Source organism: Eleginops maclovinus, chromosome 6 (assembly GCF_036324505.1).
Source record: "Eleginops maclovinus isolate JMC-PN-2008 ecotype Puerto Natales chromosome 6, JC_Emac_rtc_rv5, whole genome shotgun sequence".
Lineage (NCBI taxonomy): Eukaryota > Metazoa > Chordata > Actinopteri > Perciformes > Eleginopidae > Eleginops > Eleginops maclovinus.
In genome coordinates this window covers 22,074,357-22,099,710 of record NC_086354.1, presented here as the reverse complement: position 1 = coordinate 22,099,710, position 25,354 = coordinate 22,074,357, and the positions used below count along the sequence as shown (strand labels likewise).

Below are 25,354 nucleotides of genomic sequence, written 5' to 3'. Positions count from 1 at the left end.
AGGCTGAGGAGACATCCCTCTTCCAGGAAGGGCAGACCTGCAATAGCTGCCACGTTACTCAATAAACAACATCATTAAATTACAACAAAGACAATCGATATGTTTAAAAGGATAATGTGAACATATATGAAGAAGATGGATTCAGGAGAATGTGTATGAGATGTAATGAACCTCATGCAGGGCCTTCAAAATACCTCTCTTCGTTGCAGAAATGCAGAGAGTAAGATGGAAAGCTCGCTTGCTTTTTTTTGCATTGACACATACACAGCATCGACTCTCACTTCCATGCCGCTCTGACACGAGGGAGATGTTTGCAGGACATGCTTATTCTTCATGCAGTTCACTTCTCAGTTTTAAAAACACCCGACCCCGTGGGAACCAACAAGCACATTTTCTGCTTTTACCAGAAAACATGGAAGTCTTTGATGCGCTCTTTTTCAAAGCTTGGCTCACACACTTTTCCCTCGTCTGCATCTTGGCGAAGGCCTGAGGAGCGCTGCCAAACACTCAGGCCACTGAATCCATCAGAATACATGTTTCTAAAATCACTGCTTCCTTGTGTTCTTGTTAAATGAATTCAAATGAGACGATGCCGTTGCCCTGCTGACTGCGATATATTTTAAATAAAGAGTGGACATTTGTTTTTGTCGAAGCTCTGCATGGAAACAGTCAGCTCTGCTTTCTCTAGATTGTGTTTTTGATTTCATTATTTCGTTGTTTTAATATGCTCGTAACGGCTGCAGAGGAGTTTCTGGGGGGAGGATGGTTTTGCATATTTCTGTGTGATTGCATTATGTGATATGAAGCTTAAAAGAGGACAACCAGAGCAACAAAGTCAGATTTCAAACCAATGAGTCGTCGAAAACGGGGCTGTTTTGCATTTAATCCAGATCATGCAAAGACAATTAAACTCACACAATCTGGCACAAGACTACAGTTTCAGTTATCTCCATATCTCCTAAAAACCCTTGTTGCAGCATCAGGATGTTTGCTCTTTGATTGTGTTTCTCTTTCGGCAATGCTTCCTGCTTCCGTGTCATTATCACTCATTGAAAATACAGCAGTTATGGATGTCCTGTCAGAGGAGGGCTAGTGAGCCTGAAGGAAGATTATAAACCCTGCAAAACAACAACAGTGTGTGTCAGAGTGTGTATCGTTTCTGTTGGAACAGTGAGATTTATGATGCAGGTGCTACACACACTCTGGATGTGTTTACGTTTTCCTGCTCCTCTGTCTCTGGCAAAAGTCACGGTTAGACACAGACAGGAGTTAAAGGAAGTGGGTGGACTGGAAGTTCAAAAGTTCAAAACGTTTCATTTAACATTTACATCGCATGACATGTCACTTTGAAGGAGCTGTTTCCCCTTCCTGTAGTGTGTTACATAGATTTTAGTGCATGTAAATGGTCTGCAAAGACTAAAATCCCTGTTCCCTGCAGAGGGAGTTTCTCTCCCACACACTTCCCCCCACAGCCTGGACTCCTTTGTTACTTTCAGATCATAGTGACATCACTTCGTAACAATTGCACTTCTATTCAGTGTTCGAACTATGCCGAGATTTTCGGGGGGTCCCATTTTTCTCTTGACTGATATTTTAGAGACCCCCCAACATTTCCCAAATCATGTTTTCGGGGGATCTCGTGTCAGTTTCAGGGGGTCTCGGATCCCCCGAGTCCCCCCGTAGTTCGGACACTGCTTCTATTGACTAGCGCTCCAACACAATGTATAGGCTGAGGGGCGGGACATCTGTAAGCGGTTGACCAATCACAACAGAGCTGACTGGGCTCTGGTTTCAGACAGAGGGTGAAAGGAGGGCCTGCAGTACAGGCAGTATGAGAAACATAAAGAGCTTTTTGAACATTAGAGCATGGAGACAAGTCCCAGGAGAGACAGAAAATACAAATATGACCCTGAAGATGACCTGATGTGGCGCTCATATTTGACAAATTAACTCAGACCTACAGCTAAAATAATTCAAAATGTTGGTTAACAAACATAGCTACAGATACAGGAGTAAGTACTGCAAGTAGGTCAACAAAAAGACAAGTCTAGTTTAGATTAATGGCAAAAAATAGGGCTGAATTTCTCCAGAAGAATCCAAGAGTGCTTTTAGGACCATGTGCTTTGTCTTAAAGGCCTCTAATTGCAAACATATATGTATATTTGATCAGAATCTTTCCAAAATGTCTACAGGAAATGTAAAAAAAAAGGAAGATGGCTAAGAAACTAGCTGGTTAGAAGTGCGTATGCATGTTTTGCAGCTCATTATTTGACCAAAGCAACCTATTTATCTCAGGAAAGGATGGCTCTGCTCTCACTGACAGCATTGCTATCAGCAGTTATCTAATTCTGTTCCCCAAAGGAGTCGTGTTAACATTAATTCATCCACTTTGTGATATTGCACAAGCTTACAAATTACTTTCCTTACAGCCTCCAAGTGTTCTCCTCAAAGGCTCTGTTGCTAACACAAACATAAACCCAGTTTTACAGAGGAACACGGGAGCTCAAGCTTCTGATCCCGGTGCATCTTTTGGTGCAGGTACAGTAGTGGAAAATACAATTCCCTGCCTTTCAGAAGCCGGAGGCTGATGAGAGCTGTGTGCAGCTGAAATGACATAAAGGGAGCAGTCAGACACGTAAACACAAAGAACGCTCGGCAGCCAGAGAGCTTTTCCACGCTGCTGCTCAATAAATGGAGGAGGCAGATCAAGGCGGCTGCTGCTGCTATCTTGATGAACTCGCTCTGTAGCGAGCCGGGTAGGAACAATAACGCGGTATCTCTCGACTCTGAGCGGGATGGAAAGAGCAGGATGCGATAGTTACCAATAAGTCATGTTTTGTTTCTCAGCCTCTCATTTCCTTTATAGTTCTCTTTCTATTTTGTTTTGCCAAGGTTGTTTCGAGGTGACTGGCTGCGGCCTGAAGGGAAGGTTGAAACATTTATAAACCCATAAAAAAAGCTTCACACATTTCCACCAAGCCTCCTCCCGATGTTTGGAATGGATACAAGAGGCGTCAGCAGCGCTGGTTGCAAAAACAAAACACACACGGAAACAGACATTATTAAGGATTGATTGCACAGTTTCCAATCCTTACTCATTAAAGAGTACTACTTCTATACTTCTATAAGAGGCCCTATTCTGCGGTTCATCTTTGTATTATGTTCCTCTACTTTAATGTTCAAAAAGTGCTTATTTTATATGTGTATATATTCATAGCATTAATATCATGTGAGCTCAGGACTTCAGTCAATGTGGAATTGTAAATGAAAGACTGGACAAGGAGGACCAACCTTTTTTTAAAGAGGATTTTGGTGCTTTTTCTATTTTAAATGAATAATTAAATGATGATTCAGCATAAATCTTTATCATTTTCAGCGTCCATGTCGTTTGATTCAATGACTCTCAATCATTGTTCAACTCATCACAGCTATGCCACTTTTTTTAGCAGCATACATTAGTAAAGGTACAACTCTAGGGCTACAAAATAAGCATTTATTTTTCAGCACATCAACGATCATCAAATCAAACGTTGAGTTATTCGCTATACGATTACTTACAATCAGCTGTTTGTGTTGTCTTCATATGATGATGTTCTGTGTCTATAACCGGGCTTTAGTCTGCGGAGCTCCACAGCTCAGGTGAGTTCTGAGGAACTCTTGGATCTTATTCCACAGGTGGTCTTCAGCCGCTGCGTGGGACTTGGGTTCACCCCCCCACAGGACCGGCTTTCCTGCAACCCCGTGAAAACTGGAGGGGCAATAGGGTCCGTACGGAGGCTCTAGGTAATGTCCCGCTCCGGGGTAACACACACTCTCGAAGTTGTGCTTCCCGTGACGCTGCAGTCTCTCCACCATGTCCTCCATGTAGGCCTTGCTGTCCCAGTTGAGATCGTCCTCTGAAGCCACGAAGAGGAAGCGTCCCTGGGCTTGTTCGATGGGGACCAGGGTGGCCTTGTTCTCCTCTGCTAGGGGATTTTGCAGCACATACTTGCAGTTAAAGGCCCCGGACGCTGTAGGAATCATCTGGCTCATGTCCACCATCAACGCAGGGAGGATCTGGCTTTTTTTGTAGAAGAGGGGTAACATGGTGTTGGCAGAGCAGCCATTAATCCACACTGTGACTCCAACGTCTGGCAGGTAAGAGGCTATAGATAGTGCAAGATCTCCACTCTTTGAAATGGATATTACACCGACTGCTTTGCTGCCAACCTGAGGACAAACGAGCAAACTGTGAGCTGCTTGTTTTTCTTTGGCTTTAAGAGAAGCTAATGCAGCAGCACTTCATCTGGTTGGACTTATAGATAGGTAACTGCAGGATTTTTGCTTTTGAGTGTGCTTCCTCATGGTTGAATGCACTTATTGTAAGTCGCTTTGGATAACAGTGTCAGCTAAAGGAAATGGAATGCAATCATATGACTTTAACGCCCACAAGATTAGCTCTTTTGTAAGCAATCATCCATTGGTCTGTTGCCACTGAGCAAAGAATTTTAAATATTTCCAACTTCAGCACCTTCAGTGGCCTGTACTCACCTTATCTTGCATTTTTAAAAACTTTATCGCTTCTTCAAAGTAATCCAGATGGACCTCTTTGATGTTCTTCGCCATGTCATCGTAGCCGTACAGCGCTACAGTCAGAACCACGAATCCCCGGCTGGCCAGCAGAGAGGCCCTTTTCTCCGACAAACCTCCACCGAAAGTGTACAGATCCAGCACAGCAGGGAACGGACCTTCTCCTGAGTAAAGACAAAAAGAAAAGCAGGTCTGAAAACTAAAGCCGATGCAGGAGAGCCTTGAACCTGCAGTGTGTATAATGTCTCTACAGTCAGATTGTATAGAAGACTATGAAAAAATGACCCTTCTTCTCACTTGATTTATTACACCACAAAAAAGATTTTTCTGACTATGATCTCAACCCCTGCTCCATCCTCTCATGTCACTTCTTGTTCCAAAAAAACACGTAGGTTTCAACAAAATGTGTAAACAGACGCTTAAAAACGGTAATCCATGATCTCGTGGTGACTATGGGTTAGGGTTAGTGTTGTTGGAGCCATGGATGTCAGACGGTGCTACTTAGCAGTGTTGTAGTACTCGAGTCCGGGACTCGGGCTCGAGTACTACAGCACTAAATTTAGAGACTCGTGACTTGACTTGGACTTGAGCACTAATGACTTGAACTCGGACTTGTGCATTCGGTCTCGCGATGACTCGAAAGGACTCGACTTTGTCATTAAAGCCCTGAGGTCGACGAAGTTGAAGTTTAATAACACAGGGTTTCCCACACATAGACTTTACTTGGGCAGACCGCCCAGGTGTATTTCGCGACCCATTTAGTTTTTTCTTATTCCGTCCGCGAGCACGACGCCATCCACAATCGATTAACTAGTGGGCAATGATCTCCTCGCTCTACGCCTCCTGTACCTCTTCGCTCTGCTATCGTGTGTCCCCCCCCCCCCAGACTTGATCAATAGGGACTCGACTCGGACTTGACTTGGATGAGAAGTGGGCTCGACTCGGACTCGACTTGGAATTTTTTTTAATGACTTGGACTTGAACACTGGAGACTTGAACCTGGACTTGGACTTGAGGCATAGTGACTTGACTGCAACACTGGTACTTAGTGTTGTAGATTTAATACGGAGTTTTGGTTGGTTACAATTTGTTATTGGTCTTTTTTTATGTTGTTATTTATCATTGTTGGAGTCAAAAATCACCTGTGTGAGGTGTGTGAGGGAAAGAGTGAGAGGGTCGGTGTATTTTCTGTTGAACGCAATTTTTAATAACTGGATTATACAGACTATATGTTGTACATGTGATAATAAGGCAACCATTTTCATTAAATTAAGATTTTATTCAAAGCAACCAGGCCGGACCTCAGCCTCTCAGCGACTTATTGGTTCCTGAAAGGAATTAGCTTTATCAGGCTTTAGCCATGCACTAGTGTTTGATTTGGAGAGGAATGGACTAACCTGGGGGAGTAAACAGGACTCCACAAATGTTCCCATCTTTGACCGGGCGCCGGCGGACCCCGTCCCCGACCAGAAGCCTCTCATTGGTCGCCTCTGCCAGCATCCCGCCCTCCTCCTCCTGCTCCTCCTCATGCACAGAGAACTTCACCACCTGGGGGTTTAGTGAGCGTGTTTTTATGAACCTTTTGTGCAAGGTGTCTGGCCTCATGGACCACAGCAGGCCCATGGGTTCGACCCCAGTGTAAGTCCCGCTGAGGGAGGGGTCTCTCTGCAGGTCGATCTCCCCGCTCCCGTCAGCCTTGTAGGTGGCCGAGGAGCTGAACGTCACTCCCTTCTCATCGGTGGTTCCGGCTCTCATGGTGACCACCTGTCTGGACCTCAGCCCGGTCACCTTCACCTGGACCGGCTCGTCGAACATGCATCTGGCTCTGGGCAGCAGCCGCAGTCTGACCTGGGAGGACATCTCTTCTGGAACATATGAAAAGCTTTAAAAATACATTCAGTTTTAAGGATTAATCCATTGTTTTCGAAGAGGTAAATCATGTACTTCTACTCCACTACTTTTATTTAATCCCGTTAGTTGCTAGGCAGATTAGGATTAATGATGGTAAATATAAGCAGCCCTTAAATCAGACTTTAGTTCACCTGCAGTAAATCCAGCAGCTACCCTGCCGTATACAAAGCCATTCAAACTAGCTGCACCTTTACCAGCTCTGAGAACACTTTAATGATCAATCATTCTAAAACATATCAGAGATATTATTCTGAAATGGACCAATCAGACAATGACTACTTTACTGTCGCTACTTTAAGTACATTTAGATGAGAGTACTTTCTACTTTCACTGGAGGAACATTTTGAATGCAATCTGATTACTTCTCCTACCTCTGCTCTTCGTACTAAAACCGTATGAGCTGTTAATGTTTGGAAACCCCGGGTAGATTGGTCACTTAACCTTACCTTCTCGGTGTTGAAAGATGCACTTTCGTTCTTTCCCGTTGTTTTGTACCTGCTGGTTGGGTTAAACCCCGGTTAAAACTAGTCCAAAAGTCAGGCTCATGTTCGTAAATAGTGTAACAGGAAGCGAAGGCTCTTTCACAATAAAAGCCTCACAACAGCGCACAGTACACTAGTTTAGTTTAGGTTTTCTTGGTACACTACTTATAAATGTATCACTATATTCACTTGCCCATTAATCTAAAAAGTATGCCAAAATATTCTGTGTAATATTTAATTTACATTTATTTTGATTAGCTTCCATGACAAGTAACTCAGTGATTACCAGTTCATACCAGATATCATTACTACAGTTAACAAATAACACAAAAAGGATTTCAGTACTTATTCATTTATCTATTTTTATATATATATAATGTAATGTTTTGAAAGAAATACGCAGTGTTTGTTTTGAGTGTTGTTCCTTTTATTACTTTCACCATGTCATGTGATCAACAGACTCAATCAATGCAGGATTATATTACTGCACCTTTTATTGGATTTTATTCTACTTTATATTTCATATGAGTATTTTAATGACAATCCAGCATTTGTTTTGTTAAAAAGTCTTATTATTTTTTCCTTAGTTTTATGTCATGTGACCCAGTGACTCCAAATACGACACATTTGACCTTTTATTGGATTCATCTCCACCTAGCATTTCAAATATATAGTTGAATGAAATACTGCTATTATTTTTTCTTGAAAGGGCCTCCATTTTTTTGTTCAGAAACGTTTTTAAAATCACATCATAATTTGCTGCAGTATGAACAAAGCCTTAACATCATTTAAGAAAGGTACATAAAAGTCCAAACAGTGTCCATCCTGCCTGTTCTAAATACAAGGGATACATCAAATCTGGCATTATACTGCCACCTTGCGGCAAAAGTGCCTTATGACATGCTCCTGGGAGAAGGCTAAACTCATCAGGGCTATCATCCAAGAACTAATAAAAACAAACCAATTGATTGCATAAATCTTGTCTACTTTACCATGAACATTGCCATGATTTGGGTCATTCTCACACACACCATCCTTCTGTGAATACTCACTAAATGTGTGCTATTGTAAGAGGTTTGGGTAGCATTACCTGAACACTTCCTTCCTGTCTCCAGTTGGCCTTTCTTTCTGGGATTTATTGATAACAGGAAACATATGTGTTACCACGTATTGAACATTTTAATCCTAATTTTCATTGCAAGCCTGAAACATTTATCCAGAGGAGGCACCACCTGTTCCAATATTACTAAATGGGATTTACCTTTAGTTTGAGAATTACTCCACTGTTAGCTTCAATGGCTCTCATGTTTCTCATTCTCTGCTGTCAGGGATGCTAACAGTGAGTTTACCTGGCAGTCACACACTGTGCTGTTCTGGGAATAAAGGCTAGACTCTGGACCCTCTGCTGAATGAGAGAGAGGGTTTGACATTGCTGTGAATCTTCGCAGTATTTTACCTTGTGTTTTCATGAATGATTGACGGAGCACACATTGTGTTGTTGCATGATGGAACCTACAACAGGATTTTGATGTGGTTACAGTCCCTCAGAATCACAGATAGCTTGTTTCTACAGCTCATAATTATGCACCAATTATAAGAAAGGTATTTTAAGAGTGCTTTTTTTTAAGGTTTTCCCTTTCCTGTAGTGTGTTATATAGGTTTTTGTGCATGTAAATGGTCTGCAAAGGCTAAAATCCCAACGTGGTTTCTGTATCCTGGCAATACAGTCATGTGTCCATGTGTAAAACTGGTGGAACAAAAGTGTAATTACGGTGAAATAGGGGTGTAATATTGGTGTGATATTGGTGTAATATGGGTCTAATAACAGTGTAACGTGGGTATAATGGAGGGTGTATTAATGTGTAATGACAGATTAATATGCGTGTATATAAGGGGTGTAATAGTGTGATTACAGTCGGTGTACTGTAGGGTAGAAATAGTGTAACATGGGTGTACAGATGTGTAATAACAGTTTAATATGGATGTAATGAAAGAAAAAAGCAATCAATGAATTTTCCAAAACTAATTTTAAGATGTGATTGCACATTTAAGGGTTGAATAATAATTACATGGTGAAAATGTTTGAATCCAGAAGACACAGAAAGACATGTTTTTGAGTTGAGCATTATTGTGATTTAATTCACTATGTCTGATATCACAAAGAAAGTCTTTAAAAATGCAGACTAGAATTTCTGTATATAAACTGTACACAAAAAGCAAGGCACTATACATTCAGAGCTGCTGTTTCTCTTCCTCGTCAAACCTTTACAATTACAACTCTTACATCTCGGTAGGTCACGCCTCAGCAGTTTTAACACAGTGGAGCGACATGAGATCCTACGTGGCCTGACAGCATCCGGACAGAAAAGAAAACTTCCCTCACAACATCTGACGTGACGGGATTTGTTTTTACACACATGTACACAAATACACATTACACACAAACATTATATACAGCCGCACACACACATACATACATAGCATGGCACTCTGACACCAAGCGTACTATGTGCACATTTCCATTCTTAAATCCTGACTTTGGAGGGGACTCCAAAACACCGTGTATGAACCGAAGCAAGGTTGTGGTTTTTTCAACCTTCTCTTAAAACGTTTGTATTTTTTGTTAGGTAATGACAAAGTTTAAAGGTGAAACATGACTATAAGCAAGGCGAGTGTCATCCTCCGTGTTCCTCATCTTCAGATTCCTGGTACTTTTCCATCCCAATGTCCTCGCGTGTTTCCATCAAAACAGGTTAATGTGACATTTCCTGTGTCTCCCGTCTCAACAGGCCAGTTTTTATCCGCTGCTTCCATCTTCAATTTAAAAAAAACTTGCTTAAAACAATCCTCTGGCCTTCTTTAGGTTCACTTGCTTCCACCCTGGTAAACTTTCATATTCCTCTCTCTTCATCTCCAAAGCTTTCTGGAAATAGAAAGACATACAGTACAGGCAGGTAATTAATCAGGACACAAATGTGACCTCATGTACGGTTTTAAAGGGAAGTGGTTTTTCTTGTTACTGATCGAATCTGTGGAGCCTTAACAAATTGGTCTTCTGAAGAAAGAAAACACAACAAATGTAATGGATTCTTTATGTTCTCCCTCAGATAAGGTACAACATAGTCTTTCAAATACTGTAAATGTTGTTTATGTCTTTAAAGTCTGAGCTCAAACGCCTTTAAAACTACTCAGTTATTCTAAATGTCAAGGGTTTTATTCTCAGGTATGTTGTTTTAAAAAGTAATTGGCTGTGAATTTTCCAATTAATATGATCTGTCTATGGTCTAAGGACAGACATGTGTAAACTATAGACTTGGTTCTATCACAATTAGATGACAATTTAAAAGCTTGATTATGATTGTTAAAGTGCATTATTCAAGTTCCTATTGGAAAATAAAGCGATGTATTCTGCATATCAGACTCATTTGGTTCTTATTTTTGCTGATTACTCACAGCTTCTGTAATATTAGGATTTCTGTGTGGTCAATACTGGGCTGTTTGAGAAAACACACACTGGTTTCATGTTAACGACGTATGCACAGTAGTGCTGTGTGTTGGTTGTGACGAGGGCAGTTTAGTGGTTTCAGTGTTTTCATGCCTCCATGTTGGGCTCCACAGACGGACAGTGAGTCAGACTGCAGAGCAGCTGATGGTGAATCTGGAGTGCATTTACTCAAACGAAGAGGAAAGACTCTCAGGTGAAGGTGTGTGCGTGTGTGTGTGTGTATGAGAAGAGAAGCATCAGCAGAAGAGTGTAATGAGTCGAATTTGGTGGAGAGGAATAATGGCTGCACAATTAACCGGCTCGATTATCACAGAAAGTGCACAAAAGGACTTTAAAACCTTTGTTAACATACTCAAATGTGTGTTGGAAACTGATAGATACAACCTTCTAACATTAAGGATTATATGGAGGCCTTTTACTGCCTGGAAAATACATGCAAAATAAGACATTTTAAATATGAAACTCCTGGAAATAATGAGTTAATGTTGAATCTGTTTAATAATTTAATACATTTATCTACACAACTATTCATATTTTCTCAAAAGTCTGTGTTGTTTGGCTGAGCATCAGTTTAAAACCAACACAAATAATGTTGAATTAGAAATATTAAAAGCTAGTCTGAGTCATTGCGTAAAAAAAGTATTCAATATTTTAAAATCATGTGTGTTATAAGTATGTCTTAAAATAAATACCTACTTATTATTTATATTTGATCTCCCTTTCCTTGCACGAAAAGGGTGTAATCGTTATCTTCTGTGAAGGAGCTGTAAATGCTAAATGGTTTGTGACTGCCGCTGTTAAAGGCTGGACCGACTGGTCTTTAATCAGGAAGATCATTTCAGATGTAATCGTGCAGCCAAGCGCTAAACCTTCCTCCCCAGCCAGACCCACACTGAGGAGACAGGAGTGAAACAGGAGTGAAACGGAGGTGTCAAACCACATGAATATTAAATATTAAGAGAAGAAACACAGTGCTGACGTGCCGTAGAGGAGAGAGGTCGCCTGAATCACACAAATGTCTCTGCTTACCTGATCCACCTACAAGTTGCTCTGTGGAGTGAGAGTTAGATGGAGTTAGGATGGAGGTTATGGAAGAGAAGATGGAGATTTAGTGGAAACATCCACCTTTGAATATTTTAATCAATGAGGAATAACTCCTGTTGTTATTAACGGCGTCTAACGTGTCTACTTGTATCTCTGCCTCACTAACGATGGATGTGTTACAGTAATGATAGAGCAGCTTCTGGAAATATCTTGATGTTTTTTTGGCTACCTATGAAATACACAGCTGAATAATAAACGTTCACCGTCAGATTCACTGTGAATCATATTGCAATTTCAAGTCATGTAGCCCTGAGTGTAACGCTGCCTCCAACAAACAAACACTAAGTAAATCAGGTTTGGTGCAAACATTTGTAAAGGAGGTTTGTCTGACCTCAAAGTCCTGGTCGGACAGGTAGATCTCCAGGCGGAGGGGGTCCACTCCCTCAGGGAGGGGCCGGGCCTGCAGCTGGGCCAGCGGGAAGGTGTTCTGACAGAGCCTCGCCAACACGTCCTCCACCAGGATGATCTGGTGACACACCTCGGCCTCCTGCAGAACAGAATCTCTGCATCAGCCCTTTAGTGCATTGTGTTATATTCAGAGGTAGAGGAGCACTCTACTGCGGAAGGAACTCTCCCTCACTTGTTTATGTAGAGAGTGTGTGTGTGTGTGTGTGTGTGTGTGTGTGTGTGTGTGTGTGTGTGTGTGTGTGTGTGTGTGTGTACCCTCTCTGTGATCTCAGCCACGTCCTCTCTGTGCTCCCAGCTGGGGAACATGTTGGTGAAGGTGAGCGGCTCCAGACCGGCGTGGATCAGGTACGACTTCTGAGGCTTCTTGTCGTTCTTCTCTGCAGGGGAAAACCACCACGGCCATTCAGTACCAAACATGAACGAATAATTGTCTTTCTAAAGTATAGAAACATATTATAATATGACATTAGATATGTCATTTACACGGCATTGTATTCAAGGCCTTTTGTACCTTTGCAGTACTGCAGTACCGTCTCCATGGCACACTTCCTGTCGGCGTCCCAGCGGAATCGAGCCGAGCCGGTGCTCTCGCTGTCCTGAGGCCACCAGCCCTGCCACAGGTACACCTCGTGGAAGTTATCCACCAGGAACAACGCTGTCAGGGAGGGGAAAAGGTATATTACTACATGATATCTGTCAATAAAGGACATGTTTACACCACACACAAATCACATGTCTTCACGTCTCCACCGCTAAGCTAAAGGTGGCTAATGTTTGGCGATGATTATTATTATATTATTACGTATTTGATGTCGTATTTCAGGCTTCTAACTAATAACTAATTCAGAAAACCCATTGACTTTGAGAAGAGAGAACCCAGAAATGCTAAAATTGCTACTTCAACCCCGGGTTTCTTGATGGTTTGTGAGCAGGCCTCACCAGGTTGTTGTGGCGCGTTGTAAAGGTCTTCCTGCAGGAAGGGCAGGGAGCTGACCAGGTCTGGAGCTCTGGACGGGTGGAAGAACTCATTCGCCACAAAGTCGCCAGATGTGCTGCTCAGCTGGAAAAGCCGCGGGGTGAAGTTGAATTTACCCGGGTCTGAAAAAGAAATAAAGTCCTTATTCCAGGGTTCACATGACAAATGTAGCACAGAGGTTTGGATCTGTGTATTGCTGTTAAATGTAGTATTTTAGTCACTGATTTCAAAGCAATAGTAAACGTCCAAAGCTTTAATTAAATCTTGGTTGTTTTTTCCTTCTAGTTTGAATAAAATATTGTTTTTAGGGCAACATTACACAACAAGGGATTTGAGACGTTGGCCTTTTATTGTTTAAAATATAATTAAATAAAAGCCAGAAAAGGAAACATCTCAACTAGTGTTTTCATAAGGATACCATATGTTAGGTGAACTATTTCCGGCCACATTAGAGGCCTTTAAAATGGTATAAATTCAACCCCCATACCTTTCATTGGCCAATTTTAGGAGCCAACATGTATGATCGATTCAATCTGTTTCAAAAAAGGGTTATTATAGTTATTATAGCTGAGAGTTAATACACAAGTAACCAAAGTACATGGTCACCTTGTAGCATGCAGTCGTAGGCCTTCCTGTCTTTTCTCCCCAGAGCCTCCCAGAAGCCCGGAGGCTCCACTCCCTCGTCACACTCATGGATCGTCACGTTACTGCTGCTGTGGAGCCCCGCCTCCAGAGGACACCTGAGAGAAAGCAAGGAGCAGAACGTAACCCACGCACAAGAAAATATATTGATGTTTCGACCAAAAACATCCAGCACTGACCAGATAATTATAACCCTCTAAAGCCTACAAAGACAGAGGAGCACAAGGACATAGATTCATATTCTTGCCAAGTTCTTTCAGTCAGTATCAAGTGATGTACATTATATGATCCAGAACAACCTCCTCCTTCTGTCTGCTGCAGTGTAAAGTCACCCTCTTGCATAAACTTTGTGTGAGCATATCATATTTCACATACGATATGATTTACAATATTGGGAGGATTGCTCATTATTGCACACTTATTTTCATTATCAATAAAAGATGTATTTAAAACGATCATAGTGGGAGTTTTTTAAGGGTATCTGTACCAAACAAAGATACTTTATTAAGTCCATATGATATATTTGGTAGGCCAGTACATCTATGCCTTGATTCAGAATATTATTTACATATATTTTGGCCTGTAACAAATATTGCGCTCCTGCGATTAGAACAATTGTGATTAATCGTGCAGCCCAACGACGATATGACACGATAATACTTTTTCTTGCATCACAGCAGCTCCATTTGCAACATGAAACAAGGACACACATTAAGACATGGCAACAGAGTATTGGATATTGCTCTGAGCCAGACTCTTTATGATATAATAAAAGAGCAGCTGTTTTCTCAAATATTATCTCAACGGTCCTCCCAACCTTTCCTGATAAAACTCACTGTTCTTTGATCTTGTGTGCGACCGTGCTCCCCACGCTGCGGGTGTGCAGCTGCGTCTTGCAGCCGTGCCACAGGTAGATGATGGCCTTGTTGATGTTGAGCAGGATCATGGAGGCCCTGGAGCGCAGGCTGCTGCAGTGACACGCCACCTCCAGCAGGTGGCCCTCCACCGGCACCTCGCCGCGCACGCAGTACAGACGCCACTCGCCTGCACACAGACGATTCATCGCTCAGTGAAATAATAAAGACTATCCTTACAAACCTACCTCACTGTATTTATTTTACTTTCATAGCTGCACATAGGAGGAATACAAATATTTAAAGTGTTTACTCTGATTGTTCTCCTCCTCCTCCTCCCTCTTGCCAGCGTGGACGATCATCCCTCCGTTGAAGCACTGAAGGAAACATGGAGGCTCTTTCCCCTGCTGCACCTGAACCTGTAACACAGCAAAGAAAAGTGATGAAATGAATGCAAAACACTACATTAATGACCACATACAGTATATCTGCTCTTAGATAGGGAGGTAGCTGGAGAATCCATTGATGTAACATCTGAATATCATTCATTAATTACAATAATTAGTGCAATTTGATTCTTGATATTGAGGTGAATGAGCATTTCTGCATCATAAATTCTCATTTCTATTGATTAATAGATTAAAATAATGATTTCTGTTCCACAATTCTTCATTAAGAATAATATTTTAACACACATTCAGCCTTTAACAAATCATGTGCATGTCCATATTGCAATTTCTATAACATTTCAATGAATTGTGCCTCCCTAACTACTGTAGGGTGTTGTAAGGGAGTCTCTGAAATATTGAATCAGCTACTTTTTTGTCATATTATTTGGCTGTAGAGAAGCCTCCTCTCCTGTACCTGCGCTCCTCTCTCCTCGTCCAGCTCCACCGTCATCAGCGCCGACGTTCCTTTCTCGCTGACGGTGGAGTGTCGGCCCTGCCAGAAGAAGTAGCAGCACCGCTCCTTCCCCGGCCCGCTGCTCCTCACCTCCGGGTTCTGCCTACGACCAACTGGGACACACATACGAGACAAAAGAAAAAAAATCAACAAACTATTCCGAACTGTAAATAATAATGTGGTTACTGCGGGGGAGAGAGACTTTATCTCTTGGCACAAACTGGAAATCTGAGCCTTGAAGCTTTAAAAATGGCTCTCCTCGCTTTGAGAGGACATTTATGATCAGAATTTCCAGTTGTAGGTGTTACTAGTTAACACATTCATCTACTTTTTACTGTTTTCAGGGAGACATGCAGCTGGGATTTGCCATTATATTCAGGCACAACTAAATATTTTAAATTAAACCGTCTCTACATGTGTATCTACGTGTTTATTATCCAACTGATCTGTGTATTTACCTATCTGAATCTTCAAGATGAAGGAAGTCTCACCTGCCTGACATTTATGAGCATCAAAAAGCCTGAAAGATGTTTATTTTAAAGATTTAGGTTTTGAAAAGTGGTGCTTTGAATGTAAAGTTCCTCATCCGAGTAACACATGACTGTAAAGTTTTACAATCTCTAAAACAAAATGATACGATTTTTTTCTAAGCACCTTCACTCAGTTTAAACTTCCTCTCGAAGGAATCAACTGTAGATGTTCTAAGTCGTATTTGTTGTTGTTATATAGTATGTCTGCCAAAATTAAATTTGAACATGGTTTGTATGTTAACCAAATTTTCACTTGAACTTTTTGTCTTTTAAAGATGTTCCTTTGAATATCTTTTAAAATTCTGACTTCGACTTTTTTGAATGTCCAACTATTCCATCAAAATTATCATTTTTTTTCAAACAATTCAGACTTTTTTTTTTCTTCTCAATGTCGACTTTTGAAAATGTCTGTCAATGTTTTCATAATTCTAACTTCTTTTTCAAAATGTAAGTTTTTAGATAGTGACTCAACGTTTTTTCGTCATACTGTGGAGGACGCAGTTGGCCTGTCCCTGTAACTAACCTGAGGTGTTGACCATGTACTTCCACTTCACCACGTAGGCGTCCCCCTCGTGGAACTGGCCGATGCTCTGGCGTGGCAGGCGGCTGTAGTCGAACTCCAGGATGTGCCAGACGTCTACCGAGGCCGTGGTGATCTCCTGAATCCTCATGTGGTCCTCCGTCTCCACCGGGCCGTGGCCACGCCCCACATTCGTCCCGTCCAAGATGGTGGAAATGGACGACTCGAGGACAGGAAGCATCAGGGTGGCGTCGTAAGGCCTGCACTCTCGCCCCTGGGCCTCCTGGGGGAGAAAAGGAGGCAAAGATCCCGGTTAGGATTTATTACAACAGTACATTTTAGGATGGAATAATGATAACCTTTAGACAGTTCTGATTTTATTTCTTTATTATTTTCTTTATGTATTTATTTTTTTATACGTTTTAATATTTATTAATATTATTTTAATGATTTTATTTGTTTGTATTTTTTTAAATTTATATACATATTTTATTTTATCAATCATTCAAGTGGCTTATTGTTGCCTGTAATGTGTTATTCATCCTTCACGTTATTTCTGGGATTGTTAGAATAAGCAGTTTTTAAATCCATTTCAGTTTTCTATTGATAACTCCTGAACTATTTATTTCCTATGATGCTTTGTTTGGTATCAACTACAAAGACATATGGTCTATGTTCCTATTCGTCCTGCCCGGTGTGTAACCAACTGTCCACGGTAAACAGATGAAGAGACAGAGCATGACGACTCTGATGTGTGAGACCAGTGTTATCGTGACCTCATGGAATAAGAGTTAGATTTGTACCTTCAGCTCAGGTACGATCTCTCCGCCTTCCCTTGGTGTCGGTGACTTTGCCTCGGTCCAGTCCACGAACTTCTCCTTGAACAAGATGGTCTCGTTGTGCTCGGTCAGCCTGCCGAATACCGCCCAGTCAGGACGGCCCTGGCCCTTCCTGTCAATGAACGCACCAAGATGTAAGGATTACACTCTCTAAATTAAAAAGAGCTTCAATTCAAGACCATGCTCACTGAAATCTGTGTGTGTGTGTGTGTGTGTGTGTGTGTGTGTGTGTGTGTTTCCCACCTGGGAATGAGTGCGTTGCAGCCCCCGGGGTCCAGCGGGTTGACGTCGCAGCAGGTGTAGTCAAACGTCCCGTTCCAAAGGTGTTTGGCGAGCTGGAAGGCGACTTTCCTCTGAGCCAGAGTCACCTCCTTACCGTGCCACACATACACCTCACTGCCGAAGTCAAACACCAACACCTGCAGCACGCAAACACAACAACAAGCACAAGAAGAGCATGAGTGAGTTGTCTTTTTCTTATAATGGCTCTCCAAGTAACGTGTGTAAAGAACTAATTAATATGGTTAATTTAAAACCCATTTCTTTGTGTATGTAAGACCAAATGGAGAATAAATAATCCAAATAGTCTCAACTTGGGAAAAATAAGCCACTAATATATTTCAAATTGAGACATCATTAATATGCAGAGCACTGATTGGTGTTAGCCCCTCTGTCCTGAACCCATTTTATTTTTCCTGCAGCTCCATCAGTGCACAGATGGATGTAGGACGTGCTCGCCATGACACCTGCTGTTGCCAAGCAACCAAATAAAACCCGTCTCGAATGTAAAAAGTATTGATATTCAGAGCTCGGTCCTCCGGAGGAAGCGTCACCATGTCCTTATGTAAAGTTAAGTACTGTGTAAGAGCTCTTGTTTTTATGCACTACATTCTTGTTTTCAGCTAATAGGCTTTCTAACGAGGTTTAAGTACAAATAGCACGTCTCAAAACACATCCAATTTCCGCACTAAGGCGGTTAATCTCCCCTGGTCTGTTTACTTCCTCTTTGATTCAGTTTCCACCCCCCTCAAACCCCTCTCTCTCCCTAATCTCTCTTTTGTTTGATAACAGGAACCACTGGGGGCACAATCCTAATCAGATTACATGAACAACACCTCCCCCCTTTCTCCCCCAGTTACCTCCTATCCTCCCATCTTCCCACCACGAGCTGACCATCATCATCATCACTCTCCTCCATCCCTCTGTGCAGGACTCGGATTCCTCCCTCCTCCCTTCCTCTGGACCCCTAATGCATCCCTCCTACATCCTTATAACCCTCCTACGACTTCTGTTTGTAATAAACTATTCCAAACCCACATCCCTATAGAGTTGTGCAGTGTTGATTTATTTTTTCAAACCGAACCGGAAGTTAGCAACGCAAGGGCTCCCTCCTAAAGCAATGGTATTTTTCTGTTACCTTTTGGAATATTGCAGAAAATAAGATCTGTGGCACATTTATGACGCTTACATGTTTTGTTCAGCAGGAAAATCTCGTTAAAGGGAAATGCAAACAGATGAAGCAAATAGCTGGATAAATAGGTAGCACCAACGCTAAGCTAACGGCGGCTTACGTTCTGCGTGATGACATTAAGCAGTCTCATTTTGCCACTTGTTAGCAACCGCATCTCAGCTACTCATCTCCAGGTTTTAAGGACTCATTCCTACTCATTCCACTCTATTGACAATTATCTAACTCGGGTTGAAAAACACCGACCTCCTTGGCTGCCAGCAGGGAGCTGCGAGGGACCTTCCCCCACTCTTCATCATCAGGAACCAGTTTGTCGTCCAGCAGTCTGAAGATGCAGTTTGTTTCCACGATGGCATTCTCAAATTGCTCGTCGTCCTCTGGTGGACCAGCCGCTATAAGCACAATTAAAGTAAAAATATCAGTGTCTATCCCTCAGAAAGTGTTACCAGGGTATCTGTACAACTCATAGATGCATAAGGAGAACTGGATACAGCGTTGAAGAAGGGACCCGTACATTGCTATGGAAATTGCTCACTTTTAGCACATTTATGACTTTAAGACCCTAATGATTCAAATAAGGGCTATACAAGAGTTAATTCTGGGTCGCTTATTTGCCCAAATAAAGTACAGACAGATTTACAGACGTGTCTGTGCCATTGTAAGTCAATTGAAAAAGGGTTTTGGGAACCAATGACGACAAATGACTGATATAAGTTGTAGTACCACCGTTTGGCCACTAGAAGAAAAGTACTTTACCATGTGGCTCACTTCCTGGGGTTTTTTAGACAATCCAAATGGCTTGCTTGACATTTTGAGAGCTACAACCTCATCCTTCTTGTGGAATCTGATTATTAAAGGCTCATGTCTTACGCTGGTAAGCGCTCTGTCCTCCGAGGACGGTCCAGAACTGCTGGATATCTGCACCCTGTGGGTTGGCTCCTTCCTCGATGGTCTGCACCTGGCTCGCCCTGCAGCCCATGTCCTTCTTTGTCTGGATGAAGGTGGCCATATCTTTTGCCTGCAGACAGGAAACAAAGATGTTTGTTGGAGACACTGGGGATTTCTGTGTGCCTGCTTCACATTTATCCACACACCGGGTCAGATACTGAGGACTAAGTCATGATGCTTTGAATAGACTTTGCTGAATCATGTTCAAATGACAACACTGAACAATGAGGAGTTTATTACAAAGTGTCTAGACAGATCTCCTCTGGGGAAATGAAAGAGATGTAGCCAGGAAGTGTGTGTTTGAAGAGGAGCACAGATGGGCCAAGTGTGTGTTAGTGTGTGTGTGTGTTAGTGGAAATGAGAGGCAGAATGTTTAATGAATCATCTTTTGTCCAAACACAAATAATAAAGTAGCCTTGAATCTGGCCATCCACACTCTTTGACTCAAAAGGCACTGTGTAATGATTAATAATGAACAATAGAGTCAAGTTTTGGCGCCCACCTTCGCCTTCTCGATGACGTTTGAGAACTCTCCTATCCAGACGAAGCAGTGATCTGGAGTGACCAACAGGAAGCAGTCGCCGCTGTTCAGCGATGACGCTCTTGGCTCCACCAATCTGGTCTGAATGTGACGACGACCTGGAAAAAAGAGAGTTATTAAACTGCTGAGTCATACCTTTACAGCATGTCATCTCTAACACATTTAGAAACATAAACACAAGCATTTTTGAAGTCAAGGTTTGCAAGTTTGAAAATACACTCTCAGCTTAGTAAACAGCATAAAACTCATCATCTTCAGTATGGATTTGTATGAACATGTCACACTTAAGAGCCAAAGTCTATCGCTCTTTCTTTGTCTGATCAAAACATCTTGTGATATATATATTGCAGGACAATTTTTAATTAAACTTTTGATGTTTATACAAATATTTTATTCAGTTTCATTTAATTTTACCTTTTATTTTACGTACACTACTTAGGTTTTTATACATATTGTATTTTTATTTTTAGTGCACATTCTTATTTTACCTTCATGTTTGCATACATATTTTTATTCTTTTGTTTTCATCTTTTATTTTATTCCATTGGAGCAACTTAAAAAAATAAAAATAAAATATTCCAATTCTGATTAAATCCTGAAAGTAAAGCCAGACATTTTTTTTGTACCTTTGACCTGCATCAGCATGAGGTTCTTGTACGGCACGGCGCTGTTGTTGGACATCTGCTCGGAGATGTTGACGCTGCGCAGACTCACGCTGCTGAAGTTTTCTTTACTGGCCAAACCCGCCAGAGCAGCCTCGGAGTACTCAGAGGATTTATTAACTGGAATGAGAACGAATACACATATTAACGAAGGAAGGAAAACAAAAGGAACAACAAAAATGCTTCATTAAACTTTAAAGTAGCTAACCCCCTTTTGTAAACACTGCTTCAGAAGTGGGTCATATGAGGCTGCTTTCCAATTAGTGATGTTTACCCAATGAAAAAAAGATAGACGCAGTTTTGTATTCTGGAAACAACGACGATGCTCCTCATTTTCCACTGGGAGTTGTGACATCAAAGAACATGACAAGGATGCGAGTCTTAAAGTCTCCTTCCTCCAAGTCTCAGACATGCTTATACACACCGTCGGCGTCATGCTTACGCTCACTCTTCTCGGCCTTCATCCTCTTGCTCTCCAGCTGAGCCACGTTCAGCCTCTGCTCCGTGTACTCGTGTCTGATGTCCTGTCTGGCCGCCAGCATCTTCACGGGGTTTCTGGACGCCTGCACGTTCCTGGACGGACGCACCGACCGCTTGTGCTGCACCATGGCCGACGTCAACCTGCAGCGGGAGAAAAAGCACGTGCATCAGTGGGGTCTGACTCTCTTTGAATTGACCGACAAAAGTTTATTTATTTTCTCACTTTGGCCCCTGAGAACCAAAGATGGCATCAAAGTCGTCATGGATTTCGATCCTGGTGGGCATGCGTGGAAACTCGGCGACGCGTCTGTAGAACTTGGAGAAGATTTCGTCGTCCAATTTCATCACTTCTTTCACTGCCTTCTCTGTGACGGTGATGGTGCTCTCCTGCAGACCAGCCACTGATCAGTGAGGAGAAACAAAGGAGAAACTACTTTAGGCTTTAAAAGAAAGACAAAACATGGGTAGAATTTGACATAATAGCAGGAGTGCATGCACAGGAAACCCCTTCAAGTTAGAAAGACATTATTATTGCGACACAAAACATTGCTTTACAGATTTCAGGCAAGGCAAGTATATTTGTTTACTTATTTGGCACATTTTAACACCCACCGGGCAATTAAGGGTGTGTGTCCCCGGTGTGTACGGAGACTCACAAAGTGTCAGAAAATACAACCCTCTCTCTTTTCTTCCTTACCCACATCTCTAAAAATGGGGGGAACAAACGAGCTGATCCAGATTTGCTGCGGATATGATCTCATAACCAAAATCTGGGTTGGCTTTACATTGAACTCCTGGCAATGTCCCGCCCACGTGACACGTCCCGACCTATCGTCCCCAATATACAGTCGCGAGCTGAATCCCCTCCGCAGCACCTCTGTGTCTCTGTGCAGGATGTCTGCAGGAGGGACTTAGAGTTGTTGTTTATATAACACATATAATGTCTCTGTTCTAGAGGTAAACACTGAGAAGTGTTTCAGAAATAATGATGTGGTTTGGAACACAATATGGGGCTTAATCACGGCAGCGTTTAGCTGAGTCTCTCCGTTAGAAACTTCTCTCTTCAGAGAGAGAGATCATGATGCTCCAAAGAGGCGTGGCCATCTTCAGCTCATTTGCATGAAAGGGAAAGTCACAGAATCAGCACTTTAGAAAACGGGCTGAAACGGAGGGATAGCAGAAATGCTAAAATGCATGATCTGTTTGGTATTTTGAGCAAAACACGTCAGAGACACGTTTTTTTTATATATTTGAGACCTATAGTATATGCCATAAAAAAAGCATAATAGGAGACCTTTAAGGGAGAGCACAACATTTAATAACAGACCTTAAAAAGCCAAGATAATACAAATCAAACAAGCTCAAATACAAGAGTACAGGTATAAAATACAAGAATAAGAGTGACAGTGCGGTGCTGAATAAAAACGAGTTCATACCTTTGCTATTCAGACGTCCCAAGAAGCTCTCCAGCTTGTCAAGTTTCTTATCCGTTTCCATTTCTGGTCTGGCCTCAATTTCTATAAATAACATAAATCAATCTTACTTATGGTGCATACAAGATCGGTTTATCTTAAGTTAACTAAAAAATATACATCGTTTTGTCTTTTTCAACATGTTTTTAAGTTATTATTTTAAGCATCAAAAAGATCCTAATGTATAAACTAAGAGCAAAGTCTGACCCAAAATGAAAACCAAGACCACAGAGCTGTTGATAAACTCTTCTGACTGGGATTTCTTTAGCGGAGGTTGCATGAATGACCCAGCACTTGCACATCTGTCTCACCCTCTTGTGGTTTGTTGACAGCTGGCACGCTGCTCTTGAGTTTGGTGGCGACCGGTGACAGGATGGGACTGATAACTGAGGAGGAGGCGGCCAGGCCTGGGGACACACGGACACAAATTCAATTTTAATTCAGTGTTTCTCAATTTACAGCTGCAAATGTAGTCAAAATGTCTCTTAATAAAATCATGAGAGGTTTCACACAAATTGTCCAAAATATATTTATAAATTGTAAAAAAAAAAAAAGAAGGGAAAAATAAAGTTGTAAAAATCTAAAAACTACTTTATGGAATCCAGCTCTTTCTGGAAAGTAGCTGTTTGATAGGATCCGGATTTGATTTGAAAATATAAAATAATAAACACTGGGAAACAAACGCAATCTAAATAACCTGAGTAATGTTTAGGGAGAGTGCATTTTGTAGGCATTTTCAGCAACTAAAATGTGAGTATTTGTGCATAACTATCACATCCAGTGGCATTTTTTTAATGGTGAACGCCTCAGAAAGATGGACAGGATGGTGCACTGACCTTTCTTGACCATACGAGCAGCCACGGTGTACTGGGTGGAGTCATTGGCTGCTCCTTTGCCCTTAGTCTTCCAGGCATCCTCTCGAATAGAAATCATCTGTTTTCTCTCCTCAATGGACATCTTGGCCTCGATCTCCTCTCCCACCTTCTGCACAGACAATAAGAACGAGAAAAAACAGAAAAAGTTAGGAAATATTTTAAAAGTGGCACATCTTTCATGCAAAGCAATAAAATCTGCAAGGCCATTTTATGTCAGAGATACTTCCTTTACATTAAAACTTAAAAGGAGATCATGGCACCACTTGATCCACCTTTCCAAGAGTCTGAGAGCTACACCGCCTCTCACACAGCTTCACATTAACTTCATGTGACTCCACGCTTCCCTCGGGAGCAATTATTCATGAAGTCACGGTATCAAACCGAGCAGATATAAAGAGATCTGATGCACTCGAGCGGCCTAGCTGCGTGTCCTTTCGAGCTGATATGAAGTGCTTTATGCTACTGTAGGAGTGATGGATATACACTGAGATCTACTCATGCAATCAGTAGCTGCAAACACAGGAGTTTCAGACCCCGGTACATGCAGCGAGCCAGGTGCATGTCCTTACCTGACTATGGTGGTCAATATACTGACACTTTTGACCGAGGGATATAGTAGGAGAAAAGGTGGAAGAGAAGACAGGTTCCTGAGGATGGAGAGGTAGATGGAAAAGTGAAAGAAAGGAAAGCAAAGGAGGAAAAGGAAGGAAACGATGAGCACGCAGATGAAGGAGGATGGAGACGGGGTGCAAAGAAGAAGAAGGACAGACACTGGGAATGTAATAGACTCGCTATTTGTCTGTAAACACCAATGCATAATGTACCAAACAAATGGTGTTAATCGTCTATTTTCTCATAGTTTCATATCACTTTAATGTACATTATAGTTAAATGTGTGTTCTTTCATTAAGCTTTGATATCCTTTCAGTTTTTAGCTGTTTATCTATCTGTGTTGTACACTGAGATAATTCCTTGTATTTCTGTACACACACTTTGCTTATAAAGTGGATTCTGGAACAAACACAGACAACAAAAACACTCATTTGGTTATCTCTGAGTGAGAACTAAAGCCTGTCAAACGTAAAAATTGATTGCTTGTGGATTAAAACACCGTGATTCCTTAAACCAAAATGCACTTAAAATCATGAAAGGCCAATGAATACAATTTAAATTCTAGCTGTCAGGGCTTGTAGATAAATCAGCAAACTGCAAACGCCGTTTCCCGTCTTGTGATTTGTAAATTGAGACGGGAACGGCTTGTCTCACAGAAAGTCACATATTACATTACTGGTGCGGTGAAAGTATTATTCAGAGATAAAATCTATAGCGGTGTTTCATAACGTACTTCGACAGATTCTTTAATTCAAATAGGCTTTTAACAATGTGATACTTTACAGGAAAACAGCAACAATAAAGGCCCTTCAAAATGAAAATAATGCTATAGATGTATATCAACTTAACATCAGAAGTATCTGCATTATCTATTATTACTTGTCTTTAAAACATGTATTTTTTTTAAGTGAATTCTTTGAAAACAGCTTTTTCCTTCTTAAAGGTTGAATATATTTTTTAAGCCATGAAAGCAATGCAAAGGCAGCAGCAATGTGCTTAAAAACATTAGTTTAATTATTATATAATTACTTTTTTAAGTGTAAAAATGTGTAG

At 41.6% G+C, this 25,354-nt stretch overlaps 2 protein-coding genes across 12 annotated transcripts in view; both read right to left on the bottom strand.

The window, feature by feature from the left end:
* Positions 1-970: 970 nt before the first annotated feature.
* On the bottom strand, positions 971-7,026 carry LOC134866232 (acyl-coenzyme A thioesterase 1-like). 4 transcript variants are annotated; one of them, XM_063886281.1, is made up of 5 exons: positions 6,927-7,026; positions 5,967-6,434; positions 4,531-4,733; positions 3,559-4,209; positions 971-1,118 (listed from the first exon to the last, which is right to left on the bottom strand). In XM_063886281.1, the coding sequence occupies exons 2-4, from the start codon at positions 6,427-6,429 to the stop codon at positions 3,601-3,603; spliced, it is 1,275 nt and encodes a 424-aa protein (XP_063742351.1). In that variant the 5' UTR covers positions 6,430-6,434; positions 6,927-7,026; the 3' UTR covers positions 971-1,118; positions 3,559-3,600. The 4 variants fall into 4 exon arrangements, with proteins under 4 accessions (XP_063742351.1, XP_063742352.1, XP_063742349.1 ...); XM_063886282.1 differs by lacking the exon at positions 971-1,118 and adding an exon at positions 2,896-3,023; XM_063886279.1 differs by lacking the exon at positions 971-1,118 and having other exon boundaries at positions 3,082-4,209.
* A 2,046-nt stretch (positions 7,027-9,072) lies between these two features.
* LOC134866289 (supervillin-like) overlaps positions 9,073-25,354 on the bottom strand; it is a 39,747-nt gene continuing 23,465 nt past the window's right edge. For 5 of the 8 annotated variants that reach the window (XM_063886376.1, XM_063886380.1, XM_063886379.1 and 2 more), the window contains 22 exons: positions 24,259-24,336; positions 23,651-23,798; positions 23,126-23,221; positions 22,779-22,859; positions 21,566-21,743; positions 21,305-21,483; positions 20,827-20,982; positions 20,162-20,298; positions 19,582-19,729; positions 18,958-19,103; positions 17,487-17,662; positions 17,208-17,355; positions 16,408-16,687; positions 15,316-15,467; positions 14,765-14,870; positions 14,434-14,641; positions 13,562-13,695; positions 12,919-13,077; positions 12,491-12,634; positions 12,235-12,356; positions 11,903-12,058; positions 9,073-9,885 (listed from right to left, as the gene is read on the bottom strand). In XM_063886376.1, coding sequence (XP_063742446.1) covers positions 9,799-9,885; positions 11,903-12,058; positions 12,235-12,356; positions 12,491-12,634; positions 12,919-13,077; positions 13,562-13,695; positions 14,434-14,641; positions 14,765-14,870; positions 15,316-15,467; positions 16,408-16,687; positions 17,208-17,355; positions 17,487-17,662; positions 18,958-19,103; positions 19,582-19,729; positions 20,162-20,298; positions 20,827-20,982; positions 21,305-21,483; positions 21,566-21,743; positions 22,779-22,859; positions 23,126-23,221; positions 23,651-23,798; positions 24,259-24,336 — 3,219 coding nt within the window. In that variant the 3' untranslated portion in view covers positions 9,073-9,798. Of the gene's footprint in view, positions 9,886-11,496; positions 11,518-11,902; positions 12,059-12,234; positions 12,357-12,490; positions 12,635-12,918; positions 13,078-13,561; positions 13,696-14,433; positions 14,642-14,764; positions 14,871-15,315; positions 15,468-16,407; positions 16,688-17,207; positions 17,356-17,486; positions 17,663-18,957; positions 19,104-19,581; positions 19,730-20,161; positions 20,299-20,826; positions 20,983-21,304; positions 21,484-21,565; positions 21,744-22,778; positions 22,860-23,125; positions 23,222-23,650; positions 23,799-24,258; positions 24,337-25,354 lie in introns of all 8 variants that reach the window. The other 3 variants (XM_063886381.1, XM_063886377.1, XM_063886382.1) reach the window with 3 other exon arrangements.

Coding starts and splice junctions, on each gene's coding strand:
- LOC134866232 (XM_063886281.1), bottom strand. CDS start 6,429: ATGTCCTCCCAGGTCAGACTGCGGCTGCTGCCCAGAGCCAGATGCATG. Junction 4,734..5,966: donor AGTCCTGTTTACTCCCCCAG/GTTAGTCCATTC, acceptor GTCTTTACTCAG/GAGAAGGTCCGTTCCCTGCT. Junction 4,210..4,530: donor TTTTAAAAATGCAAGATAAG/GTGAGTACAGGC, acceptor GTTTGTCCTCAG/GTTGGCAGCAAAGCAGTCGG.